Genomic DNA, 26,244 nt, shown 5'->3' with positions numbered 1-26,244 from the left:
CACACTTCCAGTGCTGAGCATGGTGGTGCGTGTCTGTAACCCCAGCACCCTTGCTCACATGTCTCTTGTCTCCGAGAATGCCTAAGCCTTACCAGCTAACTAGTTTAGCCAAATTAGTGAACTCAGGTCTCAGTGAGAGACTTTGTATCTAAGAATAAGGCGGAGAGCAGCTGAGGAAGGCACCTGGTGTTAACCTCTGGCCTTCATGTACCTGCACACGCATGTGTACCCACGCTCATAGACACAGGCGTGCAAACCACATAGCATATATATGCACATTTTTTTCTTACACACATCAGTAAAGAAATTCTTCGTTACCCTTTGAAAGTTATGTAATATTGCATCTCACAGATAAAAGGCATGGATTAGATTCAGCACATTGTGTGAGACAGGAGTTAATAGTGTTTTTGTATGGCTACTCAGTTTTCCTAGTGCAGTTAGTCAAGAAGGCAGTTTGTCTTTAGCCACGCATGTGCAAAATCTGGTCTGGAGAAAGTTTACTTATGCTGCATCTGTCTTTTGCCTAATGGTGTATATCTGTGTGAGAAAGACAAAGGTGATACATGACCGAAGAAAGACAGAAAGACAGACAGACAGGTAGATAGATGGATAGATAGATAGAGTCAATATAATATCTTTAAATCAGTTTGGTAAATCATCCTGCCCAGTCTTTTCATGAATATTTCTATCTATCTATCTATCCATCTATCTATCTATCTATCTATCTATCTATCTATCTATCTATCATCTATCTTCTATCTATCTATCAATCATCTATCTTAAAATAAGCTTATCAAGTTCTCTAAAGAACCCTGGGGAGATAGGCCTGGCGGCAAAATCCTGTAATTCCAGCTACTGGGGAGACTGGAGAAAAGAATCACAAGTTCAAGGCCTGCCTGAGTAATTTACCAAGACCCAGTCTCAAAGTTGAGAAGAAACCCAAAACAATTAAAGCAGGACTACACATATAGCTTAGTACCAGAACACTTACTCAGCATGTGAAAGACTCTAGGCTCAAGTTTCAGGACTGACAAACAAAGAAGTAAACAAACAACATACAAAAATTAAATTGGAATTTTAGGTGGAAATTCATTGAATCCATTGAATCCATATGATATTTATGATAGCGTCATCTCAAGAAAGCATAGTTAGTGTCTCCCATTTATTTATTGTTTAATATTTTCAGTAAAATTTTAATTTCTCACAAAAAGCTTCAGTGTATTATTAGTGATGCTCTGTCAAATTTAATTTAGGAAGGATAACCTTGAATACGGCCACTGAAGCCCCAAGCATACCTGGAGAGCCAGTTAAGCAATGAGGGATGGAGATCTGGAACAAAGAGTCATTAGCAATAGAAGTATTCAGAGAACCACAATAATGGGAAAGAAACTTTGAGGTACTCTCTGGTAGAGGTGAAAAGATAATTTACTACCATGACATAATATTCAGATTTTAAGAAAGAATATAACCATTTATCCAATGAAATACATGGAGCCTTGCTTCAATACTATGCTGGCACTGAGCTACAAAGACAAATAAAATACAAATAATCTCTGATTTCATGAAGCCATAGGTACCTATTAGTATTTGAATATTTGGAAAAGTCAAGGCAGATAAGAATGTGTTGACAAGCAATTATAAAATTTAACTATAATGTGGATATAAAGTACTCAGGCAGATAACTTTCTGTGAAATAGTGAAGGGAAGAAGCCATACTGAAATACATTGCAAAGCAAATCATTTATATGTACACACACACACACACACACACACACACACACACACACACACACAGAGAGAGAGAGAGAGAGAGAGAGAGAGAGAGAGAGAGAGAGAGAGAGAGAATGGACTATACCAAAGTATTAAGTATGTTCCCAGGCGGTAGGATAAAAATAGTAATTATTCTATTTTCTCTTATATGTATTTCACAAATGTCTACCATGATCACAGTCTTCTTATAATAAACAATGAAATTTGTAATGTAAAAATTGAAACTCTCCTTTCAAATAAGTTATTGTGTCTTAAGTATAAATTAAATGGAGGTGTATTACTTATAAGTTAGTAGTATGATAAGCATTAAGAGTTCAACAAAATTCTTCAAACAATAAAAGTAACAAACCTGAATAAACCCACTTTGAGGCCTTAATTATTGTGATTGGTGCCTTAATGTTCGAATTAAGAAGGCAATTCCCCAAATTCCACTAGCTTAACACTGACAATATGCACCCACGAAGCTAAAAGCCCATAGACGTCTTCAAGAAAGTAGAAAACAAAGCATGAATGTGTGTGCCTTCCGAGTTGACAGGTGCTAATATTTCCAAATGTAGGACAGCTTCAATTCCCACCAGTTTAGCTGCTATGCAATTATGTACACGAATCCTTTAGGAAATCGAGGCAACATTAATAAAAAGCCTAGTTAACAAGAGAAGGAAAAGGCTGCTTGCCTGACAGTGTAAGTCTCCATGTTAACACTGATTACAAGCATTGTAAACATCAGTGATGGTAAACATTGGCCATTCTATGAGATTGAGCTCTGAACATTTATGGGAAAATGAGATCATCAGCCAAAATTCTATTCTAATAAAACAACTCCTCAGAGGATACACAGGGTAATACCTTTATCCTTCCTTCCTGTTGGCATGTGAATGGGACCATGGAATTACAATCTCCTGCAGCTAAATGAGAAAAGGTTAAGTTCATTTCTTCCAATGTCATTGCATTATTAAGAAGAACACTCAGACAGCATTAAGCTACTAAAATTGTTTTTTACATTTCCTAAATAAATTAATACTTTAAACCTCATTCTTAGGTAATTTCTCATGTCATTTAATAGAAAATGGTTTGTAATTGCCAGCCATCAGCCAACTTCAGGCTGAGGAGCACCGTCTCAGATGGGGTTCCTCTGGAGCAGTGAAGTCATTTTAAAATCTGATCACTCTGAGGTGCTGAGTACATCTCTTTAGATTTCTCTGATTAAGATTATTCTCCCTCACACCTGCATAGCCTGTGATGCCACCACACTTAAAATTTATAGGATGTTTATTATTTCTCAATATTTTACAATGCACTCACCCAGGCATGCACCTGAAAGAAAACAAACTGCATATAGAAGAGCTTATGGGAGGAGCAGTATTTATTTCGGGCTTATAAATCTAGGGGAATTTCTGTTGATGGCAGAGGAAGCCGGCCCCCTTTCAAAGATCCAGTCAGAGGCACAACCACACACCAATGCCAGAAGCAAGAGCAAAACAGGCAGCAAAACAGCAGGGAACCCAGGCAGAGCTCAACTACTCTGCATACCTTTAGTCTGAAGCTCAGATTTGCCCCCAGCACACCTTTGGACTGGACCCCGGATCCGCCCCCAGTGACACCACTTCCAGTCAGGCAGCTAGAAATCCAAGTTACAAGCTTTAATGAAATTCATGAGTCTATTGGAAGACATATATTCAAACCACCATAAATAGCTATAACTGGGGATTAATTACATATTAGACTCTAAACAAAAAAGTGAATTCTTTTTAAAATATATTTAATTAATTTACTTATTTGAGAGAGAAAGAGAGAGAGCGAGAGAGAGAGAGCGAGAGAGAGAGAGAGGAGAGAGAGAGAGAGAGAGAGAGAGAGAGAATGAATGGGCATTCTGGGCCTCCAGACACTGCAAAAGAACTCCAGACGTATGCGCCCCTTTGTGTATCTGGCTTATGTGGGTCCTGGAGAATTGAACAGGGATCCATTGGCTTTGCAGGCAAACACTTTAGCTGCTAAGCCATCTCTACAGCCTTCCTCCCAAAGTGAATTCTTAAAAAAATAAAAATTTGAAGTCAGATGGAATGGCACATGCCTGTGATTCCAGTTCTTGGGAAGTAGAGACAGGAAGATCAGGAGCTCAACTTCATCCTTGGCTTCATAGTGAGTTCAAGGCCATCCAGCACATAGGAAACGCTTTTTAATAAATAAACCACTAAAGTTCTGGTCATAACAGAGAAAAAAACAATTGCATTTAACAGAAAGTTAACAAAGAGAAAAGAAAGAGTTCCTAGAAACTTATCATAAATTAGATTACAAACAGACATATCAAATGTGTTACAACGTCACAAGCCATTTGTCAGTGTTGAGGTGTACATACCACCAAGCGACAGTGATTTGGCTTGCTTAAAGACCAATTGTTACTCCATCAATGTAGACGTGCCTGCCAGTGCAACACTTGGGAAGCTGAGTCAAAGGAAACACATCTGAGAAGCCCAAGTTCTTGGCTAGCCTTGTATACAAAGGGAATTTGAGGACAGCATAACCTCATGAGAAAGGTTTTAGGACACCAATAACAAAAAATTTAACTGCATGGGTTCACACTGAAAACAATGGGACATTTTACTTAACATAATTTTAGCCACGAGAAGTGTATGTAGAGAAGAATGGCAAGCATGCATAACCATTGGATTTGAGTCTAATAAATGTGGTCATTTAAGTTACATTGCCTACTTGCAAAAATAAGGAAAATGGGTTGTACTGAAAAGTTATTAATGCAATAGAAACTAGTAAATAAAATGAAGAAATAAGAGATACAGAGAGGCTGACAAACTCAAAAGCAAATAAGTATTTGTAGAAATATGTTACAGCATTTCAGCAATCTCCATAAATGTAAAAAGATTAAATTCACCCACTGTAAATTCTAATTTTGGTTAAAAAATTCTTCCTATGGTGCTTAGGTAATAAAAGGCCACAGGAAATTACACCAGAAGATTAAAAATAATGTGCTAATTTATTTTTCTCTCAGGTGGGGAATTTAATTTTATAAAACAAAGTCAAAGGAGAATTACTCAAATATGAATCACAACATGAGTGGATGATGGCCGAGGAGATAGCTCAGTAGTTAAAGGCACTTGCTTGCATAGCCAGCAGGCTTGGGGTTCAATTCCCCAGTACCCATGAACAGCCAGATGCACAAAGTGGTGCATGCATATGGAGTTTGTTTATAGTGGCAAGAGATTCTGGCATGCCTATTTTCTCTCTCTCTCTTCCCTTGAAAATAAATAAAATATTAAAAAAGTTGGTCTGGAGAGATGGCTTAGTGGTTAAGCACTTGCCTGTGAAATCTAAGGACCCTGGTTCGAGGCTCGGTTCCCCAGGTCCCACGTTAGCCAGATGCACAAGGGGGTGCACGCGTCTGGAGTTCGTTTGCAGTGGCTGGAAGCCCTGGCGCGCCCATTCTCTCTCTCTCCCTCTATCTGTCTTTCTCTCTGTGTCTGTCACTCTCAAATAAATAAATAAAATTTAAAAAAATATTAAAAAAGTTAATGGATAGATGGGCTGGAGGAATGGCTTAGCAGTTAAAGTGTTTGCCTGCAAAGCCAAAGGACCCAGGTTCTCTTCCCTAGGACCCATGCTAGCCAGATGCACAAGGTGGCACATGTGTCTGGAGTTTGTTTGCATTCTCTCTCTCCCTCCCCCTCTTTATCTCTGTCAAATAAAATACTAAAAAAAAAAAAAAAAATAAATAAAAAAATAATGGATGGAAAAAAGAAGGGGCAATGGTTCTTTCAAAGGATCAATAAGAGATTAGTTAATACAATTAGGAGTGACAAGAGGCAGACAATGGATAGAGAGACTACTGGATATCTGTAGCCTGCTCATCTATGCTTATAACTATTACTCAATGATTCAGTAAGCAAAGTCGCTAAAATTATTGATTGTGAATACTACAGCTTTTACAGAATTATGAGAATCCTACAAGCAAGTCATTTAAGGCTGAGATATGTGACTGAATTATTAACAGGCTTCAGTCTGAAGCTAGCATCTTGATAGAGTTATATCGAACCCCAATTCTATGCAGTTAAATTCAGTTCAGTGTCTTTCCTCACATTTTTTTTAAAATTTTTATTTATTTATTTGAGAGCGACAGACACAGAGAGAAAGACAGGTAGAGGGAGAGAGAGAGAATGGGCGCGCCAGGGCTTCCAGCCTCTGCAAACGAACTCCAGACGCGTGCACCTCCTTGTGCATCTGGCTAACGTGGGACCTGGGGAATCGAGCCTTGAACCGGGGTCCTTAGGCTTCACAGGCAAGCGCTTAACCACTAAGCCATCTCTCCAGCCCTTTCCTCACATTTAATTAGAGGAAATCATTTCAAAATATCCTTTGTAAGATTCTTAGAAATTAAACTGTTGCCAGTGTCTTGCCCTTACTAAGCGTTAAAAGCGTTTATTTCAGGAAGCACAATTAATCAGCTTTGCATTACTACATTGAAATACCTGAGCAATTAATCAAAACAAAACTCATTCAGCACACACTTTTGGTCCTCTATTAAGGGGTCAGGGTAGCAGTGGTATCATACATGTTGGGTCTACCAGCAGCCAGGCCGCAGGCGGTGGTGTAACCCTGAAGAGGAGACTGGGTGCTCCTAATCCCTTCTGAGCCCTCTACCATGAACTTTCATTAGGCCTCACGTGTTCAAGGTCCACATCCCCATGCCACGTGCCTGGGTCCAATCCTGTGCAGACTTTTGGGGTCATTCAAACCATAGCTGTATGTCATTTAGAAAGTTGTTTTTTATATGCTGACTTATACACGTGATCTGTCTACATCAATGAGAGGATTTTGTGATGCTTTAAAAAAATATTTTATTTATTTATTTAGGAAAAAGAGGGGGGTTGGCGTCGCCAAGGCTTCCAGCCACCGCGAACGAACTCCAGATGCATCCGCCCCCTTGCGCATCTGACGTGGGTTCTGGAGAATTGAACCAGGAGCCTTTGGCTTTGCAGGCAAATGCCTTAACCACTAAGCCATCCCTCCAGACCTTGTGATGCTTTTTGCCAACAATGTAAAAGCACATGTTATGTTTGTTCCTGGAACACAGAACCTATCCAGAAAGTCCCTTTTATTGTTATAATTTGTCTGTCTTTCTTTTCTTTTCTTTTTTGTTTTTTTGAGGTAGGGTCTCACTCTAGTCCAGGCTGACCTGGTATTCATTATGTAGTCTCAGGGTGGCCTCGAACTCACCGCGATCCTCCTACCTCTGCTTTCCAAGAGCTGGGATTAAAGGCGTGTGCCACCATGCCCGGCATTTTTTGCCTTTCTTTAGTTATTGTTTCTTTTATCAAATTCTGTTAGAACAGGATCTTTATTTATTTATTTATTTATTTTCATTTATTTAGGAGAGAGAAAGAGAGAGGTAGATAGAGAGAGGATGGGTGTGCCAGAGCCTCTAGCCACTGCTCCAGACACACATGCTGCCTTGTGCATCTGGCTTTATGTGGGTACTGTGCAATCGGACCCTGGTCAATAGGCTTTGCAGGCAAGCTCCTTAACTGCTGAGCCAACGCTCCAGCCCACATAATGATGTTTTGATGAAGGTGGGAGGTGTGTATGTGTGTGTGTGTGTGTGCATGCTCACGTGTGTGTAAATGCAGATGTGAATGCTGTGTCTATGTATGTGATGTGTGATGTGTAATGTGTATGGTATGTATACATGGTTTATACTAGTGTGTATGTGATATGTGTAGCACAAATATAGTGTGCGTTTGTGATGTGTGTCATGTATGTGGTATGAGTGTGCAGTTATGTGTGTAGTGTGTGAAAGCAATGCATATGTGTGGTATTTGTGTGTGCGTGTGAATGTAGAACAGGATCTTATATCAGATATGAAACTCTAGTATGTGAGAAAAAGGGAATCTTCGTATTTTGCTGGCTGAAAACCAACTCAACTTCTGCTGTGCTTTCCCTTTGGCTACTGAGGTTGTTCATCATGACTTGTGCTTTCCCATTGGCTGCCGTAGTCACTGCTCCTGACTTCTGCTTTCCCATTGGCTGCTACTATTCACAAAATGTATGACTCAACTGTACTAGCTGTGTTTCGTTTTGTCTTTGCTTTTCTTCAAAGTACTGAGAATGTACTTGTGGCTTTTGCTGGCAGGCTGGTTGAAGTTTATCTAAAGGGCTGATTTCCTCTTCATAGTCTTTATTCTCCCTTAGCTCAGAGGTTGTAAAATTCTGTGGCCACCCCACTGTGGCATGAGGCTCCAGACTAATCTAATCTCCCTTGGTCTTACAGACAAGGTATACAGGTGTCTTTAGAAGTCATCTGGAAACTACCTTGGGTGACAATCACTTCTGCTAACTGGACTCCATTTATATTTTTATGAGAATAAGCCAAAGTAGCCCTGAGACTCATGAAATGCCAATGTAGGGGAAATTTTGGTTTTAAGTACAGAGGAAATCAAGCGGTTCCTTGTGCAGCACTTTATTGTAAAACTATGGCATACTTTTTTTCTTAGACAATAGTCCCAGGTTTAAGTAACAATACCTGAAATCTTGTTTTGGTTTAAGCTTAATTCAAAATCTGTTTGTCTGGCTGGAGAGATGGCTCAGCAGTTAAGAAGCTTGCCTGCTAAGCCTAAGGACTCATGTTCACCTCTTCAGATCCCACATAAGCCAGATGCACAAGGTGACAGATGCACAAGGCGACACAAGAGCCAGGTCGCACACATGCACAAGATGGCTCATGCATGGAGAATTTGATTGTGGTGGTTGCAGCCCGGTGAACCAATTCTCTCTTGTAAAAAAAACCCCAAACTTAAAAATAACATGTTTGTCTTTGACAAAATTGCAAGGACTTTTTTTAAAAAAAATTATTTATTTATTTATTTGAGAGCGACAGACACAGAGAGAAAGACAGATAGAGGGAGAGAGAGAGAATGGGCGCGCCAGGGCTTCCAGCCTCTGCAAACGAACTCCAGACGCGTGCGCCCCCTTGTGCATCTGGCTAACGTGGGACCTGGGGAACCGAGCCTCGAACTGGGGTCCTTAGGCTTCACAGGCAAGCGCTTAACCGCTAAGCCATCTCTCCAGCCCTGCAAGGACTTTTAAATAGTAAATAAAATTTATAACATAGTACCTTTGGAATTTTAGACAAAGTCAGTACTGTTCCCTAACTTATATTTTAAGTGCTTATCAAGATAGAAGGCAATGTCATTCAGAAAAGAGAAATTATAATAATATTTTTTCATTACTTTAATCTGGAAAAGATCTTCAAGGTCACATGATACATTATTTAAAACTCAAAGTACCATTTTTTAATATTATACCAAGCTAACTCACATGCAGTTTAGATACAAAGTAGTTGGTAGTAGATCTTTCATGTGAAATACATATGAAATACGCAATGAGATAAGACTACAATATTTAGGAGGAAATCTTAGTAGGCTCATGTGATTGGTTAGTTTTAATATGCATGATAGTATCTGCTTTGTGCTATGCAGACAAGCTATTTCTCATAACTTCTATTTTATTTCTCATAACTTTCAATTTTATTTCTCATAACTTTTAATATACAGATGTTCCTTCAAATTTCATGGATATCATTGTTAGAATAAAATGTGAAAGACAAATGTTGGTAAACATTAGCATTCTGACTGCATTATTTTTTTCATGAAATTTGCATAGCAAAAACTCATGTTCCATTGGTCTTAAGTCACGAAATGTCTATAGGGTAGTGCAGCAGATAACTGCAGAAGGGTGGCTAGGAGGGTGTATGGAAATGCTGAGAATATTCTGGGACCAAACTAGTGGGAAGAAAGGTCAAATGAAGTGGGATGTCAAATTTTACATGATAACAGAATCGTGTGTTCCTGTAACATAATTGTGTTAAGTATTCATATAAAACATATTTATATATGCTAAGTATAATTGTGATGTTCTGTACATAGCTATGACAACAGCCAAATATAATCATCTCAGCGGAGAACATTCTAATGAATCAAATGTACCAAAAGCAATTACAAAAATTAGACTCAACCAATATAATTCTATGAAGATAGTGGCCTTCAGTTTGCTCTGGAAAACCCCAGTGAACAATCAATGTGCAAAATAAGTTTCATACAAAATTTTGGGTTGTGCTCGAGATATGGCTGTCTTGCTTACAACATTTTGGGTTTTCATGACAGTTGAGGTTCTAAGATAGAGCCTCTAAGTGATGCTTGAGGCACTGAGGAATTCAGATAGAAGCTTTCTCTCTCCAGAGCTGGTGGGCTCCGGTCGGGTGCTGTAGTAGATGGACGTAGAACTGGGGATCAGGAGAGTGCACACTTACCCACTTTTGATCACGGGCATGCTCATTAGCCTCATTGATGATCATTTCCCTCACACACAGAAGTAAGGGATTGTTTCTTTGTTCTCTTACCTTGTGTTCTGTGTCACTCTATATTGCATTTGGTATTTTACTAGTTTGCTATTTTATTGGGTTATAGTGTAGCAGAAAAGTTACTCTAAATGCATCATAGTTTTACAAAGTAAAAAAAAAATTGGAACAATAAATATTTATTACTCAACGTGTTTTCAATAATATGTTCTATTTAATAATAAGTACTATTTAAGTCAGAGTGCATACACCATTTTTAAATAAATTAAAATTGAATTTAGCATAAATTCTCAATGCAAACTTAAGTTATTATATATGTTATAGTGTGGTCTCTGTATAAAATGGCAATGAATATATTTTATCTATATTTAGCTTCATTCAGCTTTAAATTAGGCAGGTTATATTCAAAGGTATAGTTGATTAGAACTTGGACAATTTTGTGCATTCAAATTAATGACTGGGCTGTCATTGAAATTGAAGTTTCTCCTTTAAAAAGTCTTTAAAAAGGGAAAATAAATTAATGGTCATAATCTTTTACTTAATACTTAAAATTCTATTCTGATGTTAAAACTCTATCAAACAGGTTGTAATTTTTCAGCACAGAGTGCTACAAAGAAAAATAATTTGGGCAATTTCATCATGTGAAATTAGACAGAATGAAGAACTAAAAACCTCCTGTTTGCTGGTGTATCCATATAGATTCACAGGGCCAGCCTCACCCTGTCTGCACACGGCAGCTCCCAGGCTGCTGCCCTGCTGGCAGGGAAGCACTGAGCGTCCCACCCTGTCATTCACCTTGATCTGCAGCTCATGAAGGAGAAAGCCTCCCTTTCCACGGTGTTGGGAAATAAGTGTCACTTATTTTTCTCTAGGCTGCCTCTTGGATAGGAATGTTCCCAAAATTCCTACATTATTAGATATGTCTTAAAATAGAATTTAGGACAGAACTCTTGCTCAAATCTGATTGGATTCAGTTTGAGCCACACATCAGTTATAACAATAACTGGCATTTAAACCTGGGAAGTTTAGCTTCTCTTTATTTATATGTCACTTACATATGCACGATAACACCTATCAAACACATTTTTTTAAAAAAATTTATTTATTTGAGAGTGACAGACACAGAGAGAAAGACAGATAGAGGGAGAGAGAGAGAGAATGGGTGCGCCAGGGCTTCCAGCCTCTGCAAACGAACTCCAGACGCGTGCACCCCCTTGTGCATCTGGCTAACGTGGGACCTGGGGAACCGAGCCTCGAACCGGGGTCCTTAGGCTTCACAGGCAAGCGCTTAACCACTAAGCCATCTCTCCAGCCCTCAAACACATTTTTTTTTGAGAATTAAATGACATAAGTTATTCTTGCTGTCTTTAGTAGGACGTGAATGATCTGTTTTCCTCCCCTGATTCTTGATTTGATTATACCACATGGAAAACAGTGCTTCTTACTGGGCTCTTGCTTTTGCCTTAACACTTAAATTACTCTGGTTTATCCAAGTGTTTGAAGTCGGTAAAGTGGTAGAGAACACCCACCTGAGTGATGAGTCCACTCGCCTAACTGAAAGAATCCACCACCCTTTACAAGACTGAGCCATTTCAAGAATGTTCCAGTATTTGTCCATGTGTACTAAGCTGTAACTCAACCACAGAGTGCAGATGCGATGGTCAAGTGGCCACATGATGATTACAATTGTGCAAACGTACTTGCCTGCCTGTAGCAAGGGAGACGGAGCTCTTCCCATTCAAAGTCCAGTTTTGTACCAAGTATAAAAGAATAGCTTTAACAAAATTATAACTGTCATTTAATGCCTACACTGATTTTACAGTCAATTTTTTTTGGTTTATTTCTATTTATTTATTTGAGAGAAACAGACAGAGAATGAGGCAGAGAGAGAGAAAATGGGCGTTCCAGGGCTTCCAGCCACTGCAGACGAATTCCAGATGCGTGAGCCCCCTTGTGCATCTGGCAGACATGGGTCCTGGGGAACCGAGCCTCAAACTGAGGTCCTTAGTCTTCACAGGCAAGTGCTTAACCACTAAGCCATCTCTCCAGCCCTTCACAGCCAATTTTAACAAGTGTTTCCAATGACATAAAACATATGAGGTCTCTTAATGGATTTTAAATTAATTACCACCATTTATTTAACCAAAAATTTGTATTGAGCTTATATTCTGTGCCCAGCTATTGGTCAAATTCATGCAAAGCAGTAAAAGTTCTGTCTGTGGCATGAGCTTTTCATTTGGATACAAATGACAAACAATCGATTAAACACACTAGCATTAGGCATTTTGGGAAGGAAATTGTAGCTCCTCTCAGACATGTACTTCCCCACATACTCTGCAGCCTCATGAGCCTGCTTTCAAGGAATAACCTGGTATAGAGACTACACTAATGATTCTGCAAATCTACATGGAGTCACAGCGGAGTCTAGATGTCAAATCCTCGGACTGGCAGAACTCCAGGAAACCAGAAAGGAAAATACCCCTGGTGATAATCTAGGACCCTTCCCGATTCAGAACGGAGCCAATGGGTCAGCCTTAGAGTCAGATCCTGGTCAGACTGGCCATGTCAGTATAGTGACTTCTTCTTGTATCTGGGTGAAGATGAGAAGTGTTTACAATCAGTTACCACATGTGCCAGGGAAATGTCATACAGGAGGCATGGAAAATCCCAACATAGGTCAACAGAGACTATCACTTATTAATTTGTCTTAAACCTATTTATCTTATGCAGTGCTACATTTCTTTTTGTTTCATATTTTACTTATTTATTTGCAAGGAGAGAGAGAGAGAGAGAGAGAGAGAGAGAGAGAGAGAGAGAGAGAGAGAGAGAGAGAGAGGAAGGAAGGAAGGAAGGAAGGAAGGAAGGAAGGAAGGAAGGAAGGAAGGAAGAAAGAAAGAAAGAAAGAAAGAAAGAAAGAAAGAAAGAAAGAAAGAAAGAGAAAATATCAGAGTCTCCAGCCACTGAAAATGAACTCCAGATGCATGCACCACTTTGTGCATCTGCCTTTTTGTGGGCCCTGGGGAACTGAACCTGAGTCATTAGACTTGGCAGGCAAGCACCTTAACTGCTGAGCCATCTCTCCAGTCCTCTTTTTGGTTCATATTTTATGAGACTGTAAAATTGAAAGAAAAACAGTAGTTATTATAATCAAAAGAATACTGTATTGGAAATGCTACCATATATTCAGCTGCCAAATACTGGCAAGCTTTAGTTAGATCTATGGAGATTTCTACATGATGTCGAATATTTTCTTGGCTTATTTAATATATAATGAATTTTTCTCTGATGATTGCAATTTAATTTTGACAGCTGAAAAATGTTAAGGATGTTAAAGTGCTGGTCAGCTGTTTGGATTCTTGGATTCATTTTTCTGAAGTCAGAAGGAAAGCCAACAAAGGAAGCGGGATATGTCCTCAAACCCAGCCCACCTCTTGTAAGATTACGACACAAGGTAAGCCCCCGATCAGATCTGCTCAGAGTGCTGAATGGTCGCGAACGCTGCCATGAATTACAGGTTTACTGCTCATTTAGAATTGCTGACTTCAGAATGTGCTGTCAGTGATTTCCATTTCATCCACCATGCACTTTCTAAAATGGGAAATAGCAACTTTGGATATTTATCATTTAAGGAATAAGATACTTCTTGATTAATAATGAAAATGGGATGATTATTTATAATTTGTAATAGTATGTCTTACATAGCATTAAAGTTTCCCTGAGTATTAGTGTGACTTTATATAAATAACTGACAAGGTTTTGGTCAAATCAGTCATATAAGTTCTATTATTTTCATAGTAATTTTAGAACATTTAAAAATAGAAAAGTATTCTTGAATTTGTTATAAAACCAAATAAAATGTTAATAACATATATGCATATATATGTTAGCAAAATTCACTGAATAGTTTCCCAATAAAATCCAAATGAAAAATATTTGGGGGTAAATATGTTTAATACCCTCAAGTTCAAGATTAACTGATAGGCATATTATAAGCCATATAAAGTAAAATTATATAATAAATTAATATGCTTTTATTTTATTTTGGTAATATGGCAAATAATGTATTCAAAGAAACCCTTATTAAGTGAAATAACAGTTTATAGTATATATCTTATATTCATAGAAAATAAGGTATAGAAAATGATATGCTAATACATACGGTTTCATTTCTATGGCATTTCTTATGCTACTTATCTTTCAAAGGTCTTGATACTTGATACATAATATTGGCATTCACGTTGTTCTTTTTGTGGTAATTTTGTTTAGAATTACTATATTTTGGTAAAATAGGTACTCTGGGAGATTTTTCTGTGCCAGACATTATATATTAGGCTCTTAAATGTATTTATTTTAATGTTTAAAAGAACTTTATGAACAACTGTTTTCATTTTATGGATAAGAGAATTACATCAAGAAAGTTCATATTTATAAGAATATTAATTAGCTTGTCATAACATATCTTTCAAGGTTTGATAAAAAGAAAGATGAAACAAAGTAAAACCTGAAAACATGCCTCATTGCAATGTATCACTGGAAAACGTTACTTACGTAAAATAAAACAGGTTTAAATGGGTCGTGCATTGTGGAGTTAGCCCACAGTTATTGGTATGATAAATGTCTCTGCATATCATGACCCAACATGTGACTCTGACATTCTTTCCGCCCCCTCTTCCACAAAATTTCCCTGAGCCATGTTGGGTTCATTTTTGGTCTGCTTCAGTGCTGAGGTGTTGGGGTCCAATGGGAGGGGGTATATCATAGATGAGCCTAAACAATGGTACCAAACTGCCTGTATTTGCTGAAAAGAAAACTCATAAATTAAAATTAAAAAAAAAATAAATGACCACAAACAGTTTGCAGCTATTGTATTTCCATGTATAGCAGAAGAACTTTAGGTACTTTACATTTTAACACAGTGATAAATAAATAAATAAATACATTTTTGTGAATAAATTAAAAAAAATAAAACAGGTTTTTCAGATTTCTAGACTAGACATGGGCGACTACAGATGAGGTCCTATCTTACCATTTTTCAGTGATTAACAACCCATATCTCATAATTTACTGAGTTTTATCCTCATCCCCAGTTAAAATATTTTGAAAGTCCACTAACTCCTCTTTGAATGCCTTCAGAACTCACTGGTAATAAGAGCATGGCTTGCATTGTTACATACATAAATATGTAAAATATTATTCCTGTGCTATTTGTCTGCCCTGAGCTATGTGTCTTGAGGTCAGAAGATATGTTTTCTTAATTCCTGGCACTGTGAGGTCATTAGAAACTGTTGAATTAAATCACTGGCTTAAAAAGATGATATGCAAGGTGCATAGCTAAACTTTTCTCATTGCTTCTCTGTGAAATACAGTCTCTCAGGTTTTGTGCATTGGTGTGTGTGCTTATAAGCAAATTTTTAAAAGTCAATTTCCATGTTAAAATATCAGTATGCTTAGCTGTGAAATTTAACAAAATTTTAAGGAAAAGATATAACAAAATGAGGGCTGGAGAGATTGCTCAGTGGTTAAGTCACTTGTTTGCAAAGCCACACAACCTGGGATTGATTCTTCAGTACCCATGTAAAGCCAGGTGCACAGAGTGTCACATGCATCTGGAGATCATTTGCAGTGGCAAGAGGCCCTGGCTTTCCCATTCTCTCTCTCTCCTTGCAAATAAATAAAAAATAATTTAATATAACAAAATGAGTTAAACTTATATGAGTATATACCTTCCAAAAATGCAATGACCTCCCAATAGTTTTTCTTTACATGTCTTTATTGCTAAATAGTTATAGACAGAATGTGGTTGTTGATATTTAAAAACACGGGGACAGAGATTGCCAAGGTAAGACTTACAAATTGGTTTGGGTGGACCTATGATTAAGGTATAAAAATACTGTGTGTGTGTGTGTGTGTGTGTGTGTGTGTGTGCATGTGTGTGTGTGTCTGTGTGTGTGTGCGTGTGTGTGTGTGTGAGAGGAGAGAGAGAGAGAGAGAGAGAGAGAGAGAGAGAGAGAGAGAGAGAGAGAGTGAGAGAGAGAGAGGGAGAGAGAGAGAGAGAGAGAGGTGGGTATTCACAGCAGTGAAGAGTGAAGAAGGAGCTGGACTTATGGGTGTCACTGAACAGCCCACTCGAGGTCTCTTCCACTTATGATCAAGCTTCTACTAGGTCCTCCAGAACAGCCTTCTCCTCTGTGAGACTTTGAAGACTGCTTTACATCCATTTCTGCTGGTGTCATTTGCTGTCAGAGTCCAGAAAGCCCTGGCTGTCCTTTCCCCTCCCGAACGCCCCAGCAGCCACACGTTCCACTTGGTTGGCGAGGCCTTTGGAAACCGCAGCTGAGAAGTCTTCCTGCCTCTTCTTGTCTGCGCCTCATCTTTATCCCGAAGTCATCACTGTTGGCCTGAGCATACACGTCACTCACTCACTAGTCTGCTGCACGCGTTCTGCTCGCAGGGCGTGAGCCACTTGCTTCTTGCCCCAACACCGAAAATAGTTTTTGACACTTGGTAAATCCTCAATAGATACGTGTTCAATGAACAACTCTGTGTGTTGGATAGGGTAAGGCTGAAACCAATTGTGTGTGTGTGCATGTGTTGATATAGTTATTTAACTAAGAAAATTTCCTTTCAATCATTTATTAGAATAAATTAATACAGCAACACTTTAGATTTGAAACAAAGGCTTGCAGTAGGATTGTATAAAGTAATTTCCTCTAATTTGATGAACAAGGTAGTTTAAACAAAAGTTTTGGGCTGGAGAGATGGCTTAGTGGTTAAGGTGCTTGCCTGCAAAGCCTACTGACCCATGTTGGACTCTTCAGATCCCACATAAGCTGGACGCACAAGGTGGTGCAAACATGCAAAGTCACACCAGTGAACGAGATGGTGTGCACGTCTGGAGTTTGACTACAGTGGTTGGAGGCCCTCACATGTCAGTTCTCTCTCTCTTTCTCACTCTTGCTCTCTTGCATTAAAAAGGCCACTCTGTTGGGCTTGCCTCAAAAATTGTGTTTTTCAACACACATAAATATAAATTTATAAATCTTTAAAAAATGCATAGGAGTTTTTCTATTTGAATTAAGTTTACCTAATACTAAATTTGTTTCTTGACAAAAAAAGCACAGAATAATAGGCACAAGAATGCTTTATGTGTGATTATTCATGCCCTACATTTTCCCAGAAGAGTGTCATTATTTGAACAAATGTATGTGCAAAACACATGTTCACCAGCTATTGCTTTGCCAATTGTGTGCTGAACCCATTTTAAAAGATTTTTTAAATTTTTGTTTATTTATTTGAGAGAGAGAGTTAGATGTGTGTGTGTGTGTAAGAGAGAGAGAGAGAGAGAGAGAGAGAGAGAGAGAGAGAGAGAGAATGAATGGGCACACCAGGGCCTCCAGCTGCTGCAAACCAGATGCATGTGCCACTTTCTGCATCTGGCTTACGTGGGTACTGGGACATCGAACTGAGGTCCTTTGGCTTTGCAGGCAAATGCCTTAACTGCTAAGCCATTTCTCCAGTCCTCTGAACCCATTTTAAGAGTAAAGTACAATGTGGAACTTATTTGTCAGATTACACTGAAATATACACAATAAATATAAGAAACACATGCATACATATTTCTTCATTTACAACTTTTGTACCCAAAAGTTATTAAAATTCAGTTGTCTGTATCTTACAGTTGAGCTGAGTGGCAATCAACTTGTCATTGTTATGTTAATTATAGAAATCTTAATTACGCTCTACAAGTGCGTGTCTGAGGGACCTGATGTTTCACCATGTTTCCCCGCTGCATCATCGGAACATCATTTGAAGCGATTCATTATCACTCAGGAAGTGTAAATGAAATCACTAAATCCGAATCACAGAGGACGTGTTCTTATTTATTTTTATTTTAATTTAAACATGCCATGCTTCCACTGTGCTAGGTGCTTTCTGCCGCATTAACTGCTGTCAGTGAATGGCGTAGCAGCTCTGCGGTACAGGCAGTGTTACTTCTGCTCGTTCATGTGGCATTATTTATGAGAGAGGCAAATTACCTTTTACCTTTTCTTTTTATTTACTTATTTATTTTTCTCTTAAAATAATTTATATGGCAATGTTCAAAAGGAGAAAGGTCATTCAAAATCAGAAATAGAGGTCAGTGATAGCTCAAATACCTGTGAATTTAAAAATTGTTGAAGAGCTCTTGAGAAAAGACAGATATACGTTCATTATTTTGCCTGAGTTTGTGTGTGTTATCTGTGCGTACATATGCATTTGGGTGCATATGTGTGTGTGTGCCGGTGTATGCACAGCTACATGGAGGCCAGAGGCCAATGGTAGATGTTTGGTTCAATTTCTTTCCACTTTTTCTTTTTTTGTTTTTTAAATTTTTTTGTTTATTTTTATTTATTTATTTGAGAGTGACAGAGAGGAGGAGAGAGAGAGTGAGAGAGAGAATGGGCACACCAGGGCCTCCAGCCACTGCAAATGAACTCCAGATGCATGCGCCCCCTTGTGCATCTGGCCAACGTTGGTCCTGGGGAATCGAGCCTTGAACCAGGGTCCTTAGGCTTCACAGGCAAGGGCTTAACCGCTAAGCCATCTCTCCAGCCCACTTTTTCTTTTTATTAAACTTTACTTTTAATATATTTTATTTATTTATTTGAGAGGGAGAAAGAGAGAGAGAGAGGGAGGGAGGATGGGTGTGCCAGGGCTTCCAGCCTCTGCAAACAAACTCCAGATGCATGTGACGCCTTGTGCATCTGGCTTACATGGATTCTGGAGAGTCAAACCGGGATCCCTTGGCTTTGCAGGCAAATGCCTTAACCGCTAAGCCATCTCTTCATCCTTACCTTTTCTTTTTAAATTTTTTATATTTATTAATTTTTTTTTTTTTTTTGCAAGCACAGACAGATAGAGAGAAGAAAGACAGAGACCGGGCATGCCAGTGCTGCCAGCTTCAGCAAGTGAACTCCAGACACATGTGCTGCGGGGCATCGTTTTCACGTGGGCACTGAAGAATCAGACTCTGATCATTAGGCTTTGCAGGCAAGAGCCCTAACTGCTGAGCCATCTCTCTAGCCCTCAAAGTACCTTTTCTAAGGGTAGTAGAGAGCAATGGCCATAATCAAGGAAGCCAGCAGAATAAGATAGACCCAAGATGGGATAAAAAGACCAGAAATCAGTAGAAATGAAGAGCGGTGCAATGCGCAGTTCTTTAGACGTCTCTTCTGGCCCTCCACAAACATTACAGAGTCCTCATATCTGTTTCTGAAATAGATAATCTGGTGACAACTGTGGCTAGCAGCCATGGCTTAGGTCAGACTCCCTGTGAAGACTCATTAGGATAAAGAAAAATAATGATTATCCTAATGACAGATTTGTGATCAGGAATCGTGACTGCCATGAGTGTTTGTGAAGAAGCTCTCGGTGGGTCCCAGGTTTTGCGACACTGGCGCCAAGAGAAAGTCAGCGAGGTCCATGCAGCATCGACATCACTGTGCTGCCAGGCATTTATGACCGGGGATTGGAACTCTAATTAGCTTATTCTCTACGGCAGTTCTTTTGCTTCTGTGGGCATTTCCCCAGGGAAAAAAAAAGGTTTTGTTGTTAATTTACAGGTAAAGAAACTGGAACTCACAAGATGTTTGGTATTTGTTTAATATGTAGCCAGATAAGCTTTAGGATTTAAAAAGACAGATTTAGGGCTGGAGAGATGGATAAATGGTTAAGGCTCTTGCCTGAAAACCTTAAGGACCCACGTTCAATTCTCCAGATCCCACACGAGCCAGAGGCACAAAGGTGAGGCAAGTGCAAGGTCGTACATGCCCACTAGGTGGCGCAAGCGTCTGGAGTTTGCAGTGGCTAAGGCTCTGGCATGCCAATTCTGTCCCTCTAAAATAAAAAAATAAATAAATAAAATACAGATTCTAAATAGTGTATGCAGATTATAGACCGTACCTTCATAGGAGTTTGAGCTGGGCGCCAGGCACTTCCTGCTGTAACCTTTGTTCTGGTGCTGTGACCCTTGTTCATGGAGGATTCCAGGTCTTGATTTCAGTGCCCTTGGGTGGGACCATGTGTCTGTGTTACCCTTCCTTGGGGTGAAACTCTGTTTTTCCTTCAGCCTTTCACCATTTCTCTTCTCCTTCTTCATCTCTGGCTCAGGTAGCCCTGCATGATGAGCAGGCCTGCTACAGATAGACTATGATGCAAGGTTTCTGTAAAAACGAGGTCTTAGACTCGGCAGAGCCAGGGCAGTTCAAACGGACTTGGCTTGTCATGTCATATTGGCCACTAGCTGTTCTGCTTCATCCATTTGTAATTCACCTCCACAAATTTCCCATCTACCGGTGCTATGATGCTATGATGGTTTACAAATTCCATGACAACCCCTGGCACTGACCATACATAGTCAAGAATGGAAGAGGGCGACAGACTTTCCTAGAAAAGTCACAAATATTTCACCCACTTATTAACCCATCAATCCTCCCCATCCCAAGAAAGACTATCACCTTTCCACCTGCCAGAGGAGTATGGGGAGGGGAACTCAGTTTGTGTCCCCGTCCTGACCCTTCGCTGACCGCTGAGTGAAGTCTCATCTCCTGGTATGGGGCAAGTTAGGTACAAATTGTGACCAAGGATTTGAGAGCAGAAGATTCATGGAACAAATTGAGATGAGTATTTTATAACCACTGTGAAATGTGCTAGAACCCTTTCTTCCTTTAGCAAAGCAAGTGGTACCATGTATTCATCCACAGTGTCTAAACACCATGAGGAATTTAAAATTCTCTGTTATTAGACAGTGTCACGAATGGGAAATGAAGTAAAGAGCTTCTTTATTTGAAACATTTGAGACTTGTTCACTATCTAATGTGCTTTTAACTAATTCTCAAAGAAGGACAAAACTGGCATTTAATCTTACACCACCAACCCACAAAGGTAGCATTCCCTTTTGACTGCCTGTTTTCATTTCTGACCTTTATATTCCTCCCTAATTTCCTTATTCTATTTATGTCTTGCTTTTTGTAACTTCCCACCACAATGTATTCACCTCTTACATGTGCAATTCTGTGGGAAGCAGGGGCTGGTGTTTGGGTGGGTTGACATACCCTACTTGTTGGCTGTAAATCTTCTCAGGGTCTCGGGGCCCTTAACTACTCCACTGGCACACTGGGCACTCTTAGCTGATGAGGGCCGTTAGGCTGAGGGAAAACCTCAAACACAGAAGTGTTCTTGAATTTTCCTAGTGGGGACTACTTCAAGTCCTGTGGTGTCCGTGTGTCTCAGTGCCCGTGGAATGCTTATCTCACCATCCTGGCCAATCAGAGCTTATTTATGACGCTTTTACTCCCCAAATCAAAATGCTCGTCTATGAGGGTAGTTGTTGTGCAAGTGGGCAAGGAGTGCAAAATTTAATCCCCCCAGGGAGTGTTGCCCTGCACAGTGACGCGGAGTCATTCCAAGAGGTAATTTGTAGGGCGTGATTTTCCCTCCTCCACTGTGGTACTGAGAGAGTGACAGGGTGCCTCAGTGGAGAGCAGCAGGAGAGAAATCTAGAAAGACAGACATTAATGAAAGCATCAAGCTCTCACTGCTCAGAGACGTGAGCCTCCATACAAACTGAGGCACAGCATTTCCTAACTGAGGAAAACTGGAGTCATCCCTTCAGAGCTATCTGGCTGAGAGCAGTGAGTTCCTTGGATGGCTCTGTAAAATGCAAATTTGTTTTACAGAGGACAGAAAGCCATTTGGACTAACACTTGGAAGCAAGTCTGGGGCGGGTGTGTTAAAAATTTATTGTAAAGAACTAGTTAATTAAATGTTAAGGAACATATTAACTAATTCAATATCGATACATTTATCCTATACCTATCATAGAGGCTGGATATAATTTTCAGAATTATTTCCAATTAAATAAATTACATCTGAAAAAAAAGGTTGTTTTCAATCTTTTTCTGACAATAAAATCCAGTATTAACTGCTGTTGTGCTGTTCTTATTTTCCAATTGTGCTGCAGCTTTGAGTCCTGGGTTAATAAAACCAAAGTACAGAGAGCAATCCCACACTTTCTGTACATATGAAGAATGAATCTCAGAAGTTTCATAAGTTTTTGCCAAAATACATATATATATTTTTTCGAGGTAGCCCAGGTTGACCTGGAATGTAGTCTCAGGGTGACCTCAAACTTCAAACAGCTATCCTCCTACCTCTGCCTCCCAAGTGCTGGGACTAAAGGCATGCACCACCACACCTGGCTCAAAATACTTTTCAAAAACATATTTTATTTATTTGATTACTTTATTTATTCATGAGAAAGAGAGAGAGAGAGAGAGAGAGAGGGAGAGAAAGAGAATGGGTGTGCCAGGGCCTGTAGCCACTGCAAACAAACTTCAGATGCATGTGCCATCTTGTGCATCTGCCTTACTGGAGAATCAAACCTGGGCCCTTAGGCTTCACAAGCACATGACTTAACTGCTGAGCTATCTCCAGCTCCCAAATACTTTTTTACAGGAGGGTTTTCATGAGTTCAATCTGGCCACAGGGTGAGTTTTAAGTTAGCCTGGGCTACAGTGGGAAAACTTTTCTCAAAACCAATGCTGTTTTCATTGCTTGAGAAGACTAGGCTACAGTTAACCAACTAAACTGTTTTCTAAAGGTTCATCTATGCAAGACTATATGTAGCTCATCACACCGCATTCTGCTCATTTGTGAGGGACGGTCTCGCGTCTTCTCATGGTGTGCACATCCACAACCACTGGAACGACACAGCCTGAGGAGAACCAGTTTATTCTGAAGCAAATAACAAGGACCGTGGCCTGGGAGCAGGGGACACGGGTTTAGGTTACCCTAGATTCCATGGTCAAGTATGGTAACAGATCAGAGAAAGTAATGACTCAAGATGCTTTTCAAATGCATTGGTGGAAATGTAAGAAAGGGGGTTTGCAGCAGAGCAGAGAAACCTCTGCTCCAGGTCTCAGTGCTGTCTGAGGGGTTTCCCAGCTTCCGAGGTGGGGGAAGCTGTGTGCATTCCACTATCAGAATTCACCTAATAGACACAAGGTTGTTAGGTCACCCAGAGGCAAGAAGTAACCATTTAGCTAAAGGGAGTCTATGGAAGACAAGCAGCTTCACTAATTTAAGATCAAAAGGTATTTTCCAGTATTTAATTTCTATAACTCATTTCTTCAGGAAGATAAACTATATACAAATAAGAAACTGCACAGGGGGCTATGGTCAATGGAAAAACATTTACCTAGCATATGGGGGTGTTTGAGGGTTACTCCTCAGTACTACATACAAACAAATAAATAAGCAAATCAAGGAAAGAAGAAAGAAAGAAAAGTGAGGATGATATTAAAAGTTTATTTTCCAGGAGAACCAATTATATATTTGGAAGCATAACTATATGCATTTATAAAGACATTACAAAAGCATCCCTGTGAATTACAACAATAAAACTCATCTATGTAAAAGTTTAGTGCCATCAGCTTACTGCTCTGTGTCCCAGTTGTGAAAATGCTCTAGTTTAGATTCAGTAAAAAACAAACAAATAAATAAAGCCCTTTGGCCTCTTAGTAAAGAACAGATCCACACGTCTGGTATATATTTTGAAGTTTGAAACATGCACCATAGGAGGGTGTTTCATGTACATATTTTTTTTTTAAACCAGAAATGTAATTCCACCAATTGTACTAGATTTTGGGTTATTATATAGAAAGATTTTCTTCAGAATTTGATGTTCCATAAAACCAGATTCTACAAAGAAATGCACAATTAAAATATTTTTAAATTCCCTTTGTGAAATTCATTCATTGCTTACATCCATTATTATCACAAATATACTCCTTTTAAGAATATAAGAATATAATTTGAATGGGTTTATCTGGTATATTTAAACAATATTATTGAAATTACCCTTTCTTTGGAAAACTTTTCAAAAGAACTTACAATTTCTCCTTTTGGATTATATAATAAGGCTCTTTACTCTCCTAGAAATCTACATTTACTGACCCAGATAACAATGTTTCTGTGAAATGCTCTACTGCAAAAGAAACCTAATGACCCAGGCTTTTGGAGGAAAGTGTACATTACACTTCTGTGGAGATCCATAATTTACAAGAGTATATGTAAAGTCAGAGAAACACTGCACCCTTAGCTTAATCTAGAATTTCCCAACTGAATGAATTATAGAAATTGTTGAACATTTGATATTCTGGGAAACACAATTTGGGAATATCTGAGTGGCTTGATAATTAACAACGTTTAGATGTATCTATGAACTATGCTTCTAGAAAACTTGTTAATGACCTAACTTTAATAGTATTTTATAATTATTAATAATAAACAGCAATGAGCTGATTTTGTCCTTAATATAAACCCCGATTTTAATATTTTAATTGTATGCTTGCTATGTTTGGGAAATCAGTCATTAAAACATTGTTGTCCATAATTGGGTTGCATGCCCCAAAATACTGAACTATGTCAATTTTAAGCTATGATTGAAGTATTTTAAAATGTTTTATTTTTATTTATTTAATTATTTGACAGAGAAAGGAGGAGAGAGAGAGAGAGAGAGACAGAGAGAGAGAGAGAGAGAAAATAGGTGTGCCAGGCCCTCCAACCACTGCAGATGAACTCCATATGCGTGCACCCCCTTGTGCATCTGGCTAACATGGGTCCTGGGGAATCGTACCTGGGTCCTTTGGCTTTGCAGGCAAACACCTTAACTGCTAAGCCATCCCTCAAGCCCAAATGAAGTATTTTAAAGTATATAGATTTCTTTTGCACACTACTGTATACTTATTGTGGTGGTTTGATTCAGGTGTCTCCCATAAACTTAGGTGTTCTGAATGCCAGGTTCCCCGCTAATGGAGATTTGGAATAAATGCCTCATGGAGGCGACACATTGTTGGGGGGGGGGGGCTATGGGTGTTATAGCCAGTTTCTGCTTGCCACTATTTGGCACACTCTCCTGTTGCTATTGTGCACCTGATGCTGGCAAGGAGGTGATGTCCACCCTTTGCTCATGCCATTGTTTTCCCTGCCATCATGGAGCTTCCCCCTGGAGCCTGTAAACCAAAACAAACCTCTTCCCCCCCCCCACCCAAGCTGCTCTTGGTTGTGTGATTTCTACCAGCAATGCGAACCTGACTGTAACACTTACACTTGAATATATTTTTGACATATGCATATGCACAAGGTAATTACTCAAAATAAGACATAAAATATCCCTGCCAAGCCAGAGGTTCCACTTGAATTTATAGTAAATGTTATTCTTTAAGATATTTTAATGATTTGTAAGGGGAGAGAGAGAGAGAGAGAGAGAGAGAGAGAGAGAGAGAGAGAGACAGAGAGCGAGAGCGAGCAAGCACCAGAGCCTCTAACTGAAGCCAATGTAGCTCATATATACTTTTATTTATCAGACTCTAGGAAATTTATGTCAAGATTACTTTATTTATTTATTTAAATATTTTTGTTTATTTATTTGAGAGAGACAGACAGAGAGAGAATGAGGGGGAGAGAGAGAGAGAGAGAGAGAGAGAGAGAGAGAGAGAGAGAGAGAATGGGTATGCCAGGGTCTTCAGCCACTGCAAATGAACTCCAGACACGTGCACCCCCTTGTGCATCTGGCTAACATGGGTCCTGGGTAATCGAGCCTTGAACCAGGGTCTTTATGCTTCACAGGCAAGCGCTTAACTGCTAAGCCATCTCTCCAGCCCTCAAGATTACTTTATTTTGTATAATTGCTATAATGAGTACTATAAGAAGGTGAAATGATTTCTTATAACCAAATGAACATTTGTTGGGAATTTCATGTGTCCTTAAAAAAATGCCTGCAGGTTTTGTAATAACAAAGAAAATATGGACATCAATGTGAACACAGGTGTATGGGGTAAGGAGTGACTGTTATGTGTTTGTTAGCAAAGGACCATCAAACATATAACCTGCGAAGCTATGAGCAAAGCCGGGGGGTGGGGTGGGTGGGAATGCTTCTCAGACAAACAGCAAGAGAAGGGGATTTCCAGAGGGAATGGCTGTCCCATTTCTTAATTAGTATGACTGTTTGTCACGCCTGTCAGCTACAGGTCTGAAAAATTGGAGTGATAACTTTAGGTGAAAGAGATCCC

The 26,244-nt window shown here is 39.3% G+C and overlaps 1 protein-coding gene across 3 annotated transcripts in view; it reads left to right on the top strand.

Moving 5' to 3' along the window:
- The window catches only part of Fstl5 (follistatin like 5), a 462,806-nt gene that overhangs the window by 28,476 nt on the left and 408,086 nt on the right, over positions 1 to 26,244 (top strand). For all 3 annotated transcript variants that reach the window (XM_045131273.1, XM_045131272.1, XM_045131271.1), the window contains exon 2: positions 13,442 to 13,583. In XM_045131273.1, the coding sequence (XP_044987208.1) occupies positions 13,449 to 13,583 (135 nt within the window). In that variant the 5' untranslated portion in view covers positions 13,442 to 13,448. The remainder of the gene's footprint in view (positions 1 to 13,441; positions 13,584 to 26,244) is intronic.

This window comes from Jaculus jaculus, chromosome 12 (genome assembly GCF_020740685.1).
Source record: "Jaculus jaculus isolate mJacJac1 chromosome 12, mJacJac1.mat.Y.cur, whole genome shotgun sequence".
Taxonomy (NCBI): Eukaryota; Metazoa; Chordata; class Mammalia; order Rodentia; family Dipodidae; genus Jaculus; species Jaculus jaculus.
Note: the sequence above shows the minus strand (reverse complement) of the source record. Positions and strands in the feature narration are given on the sequence as shown.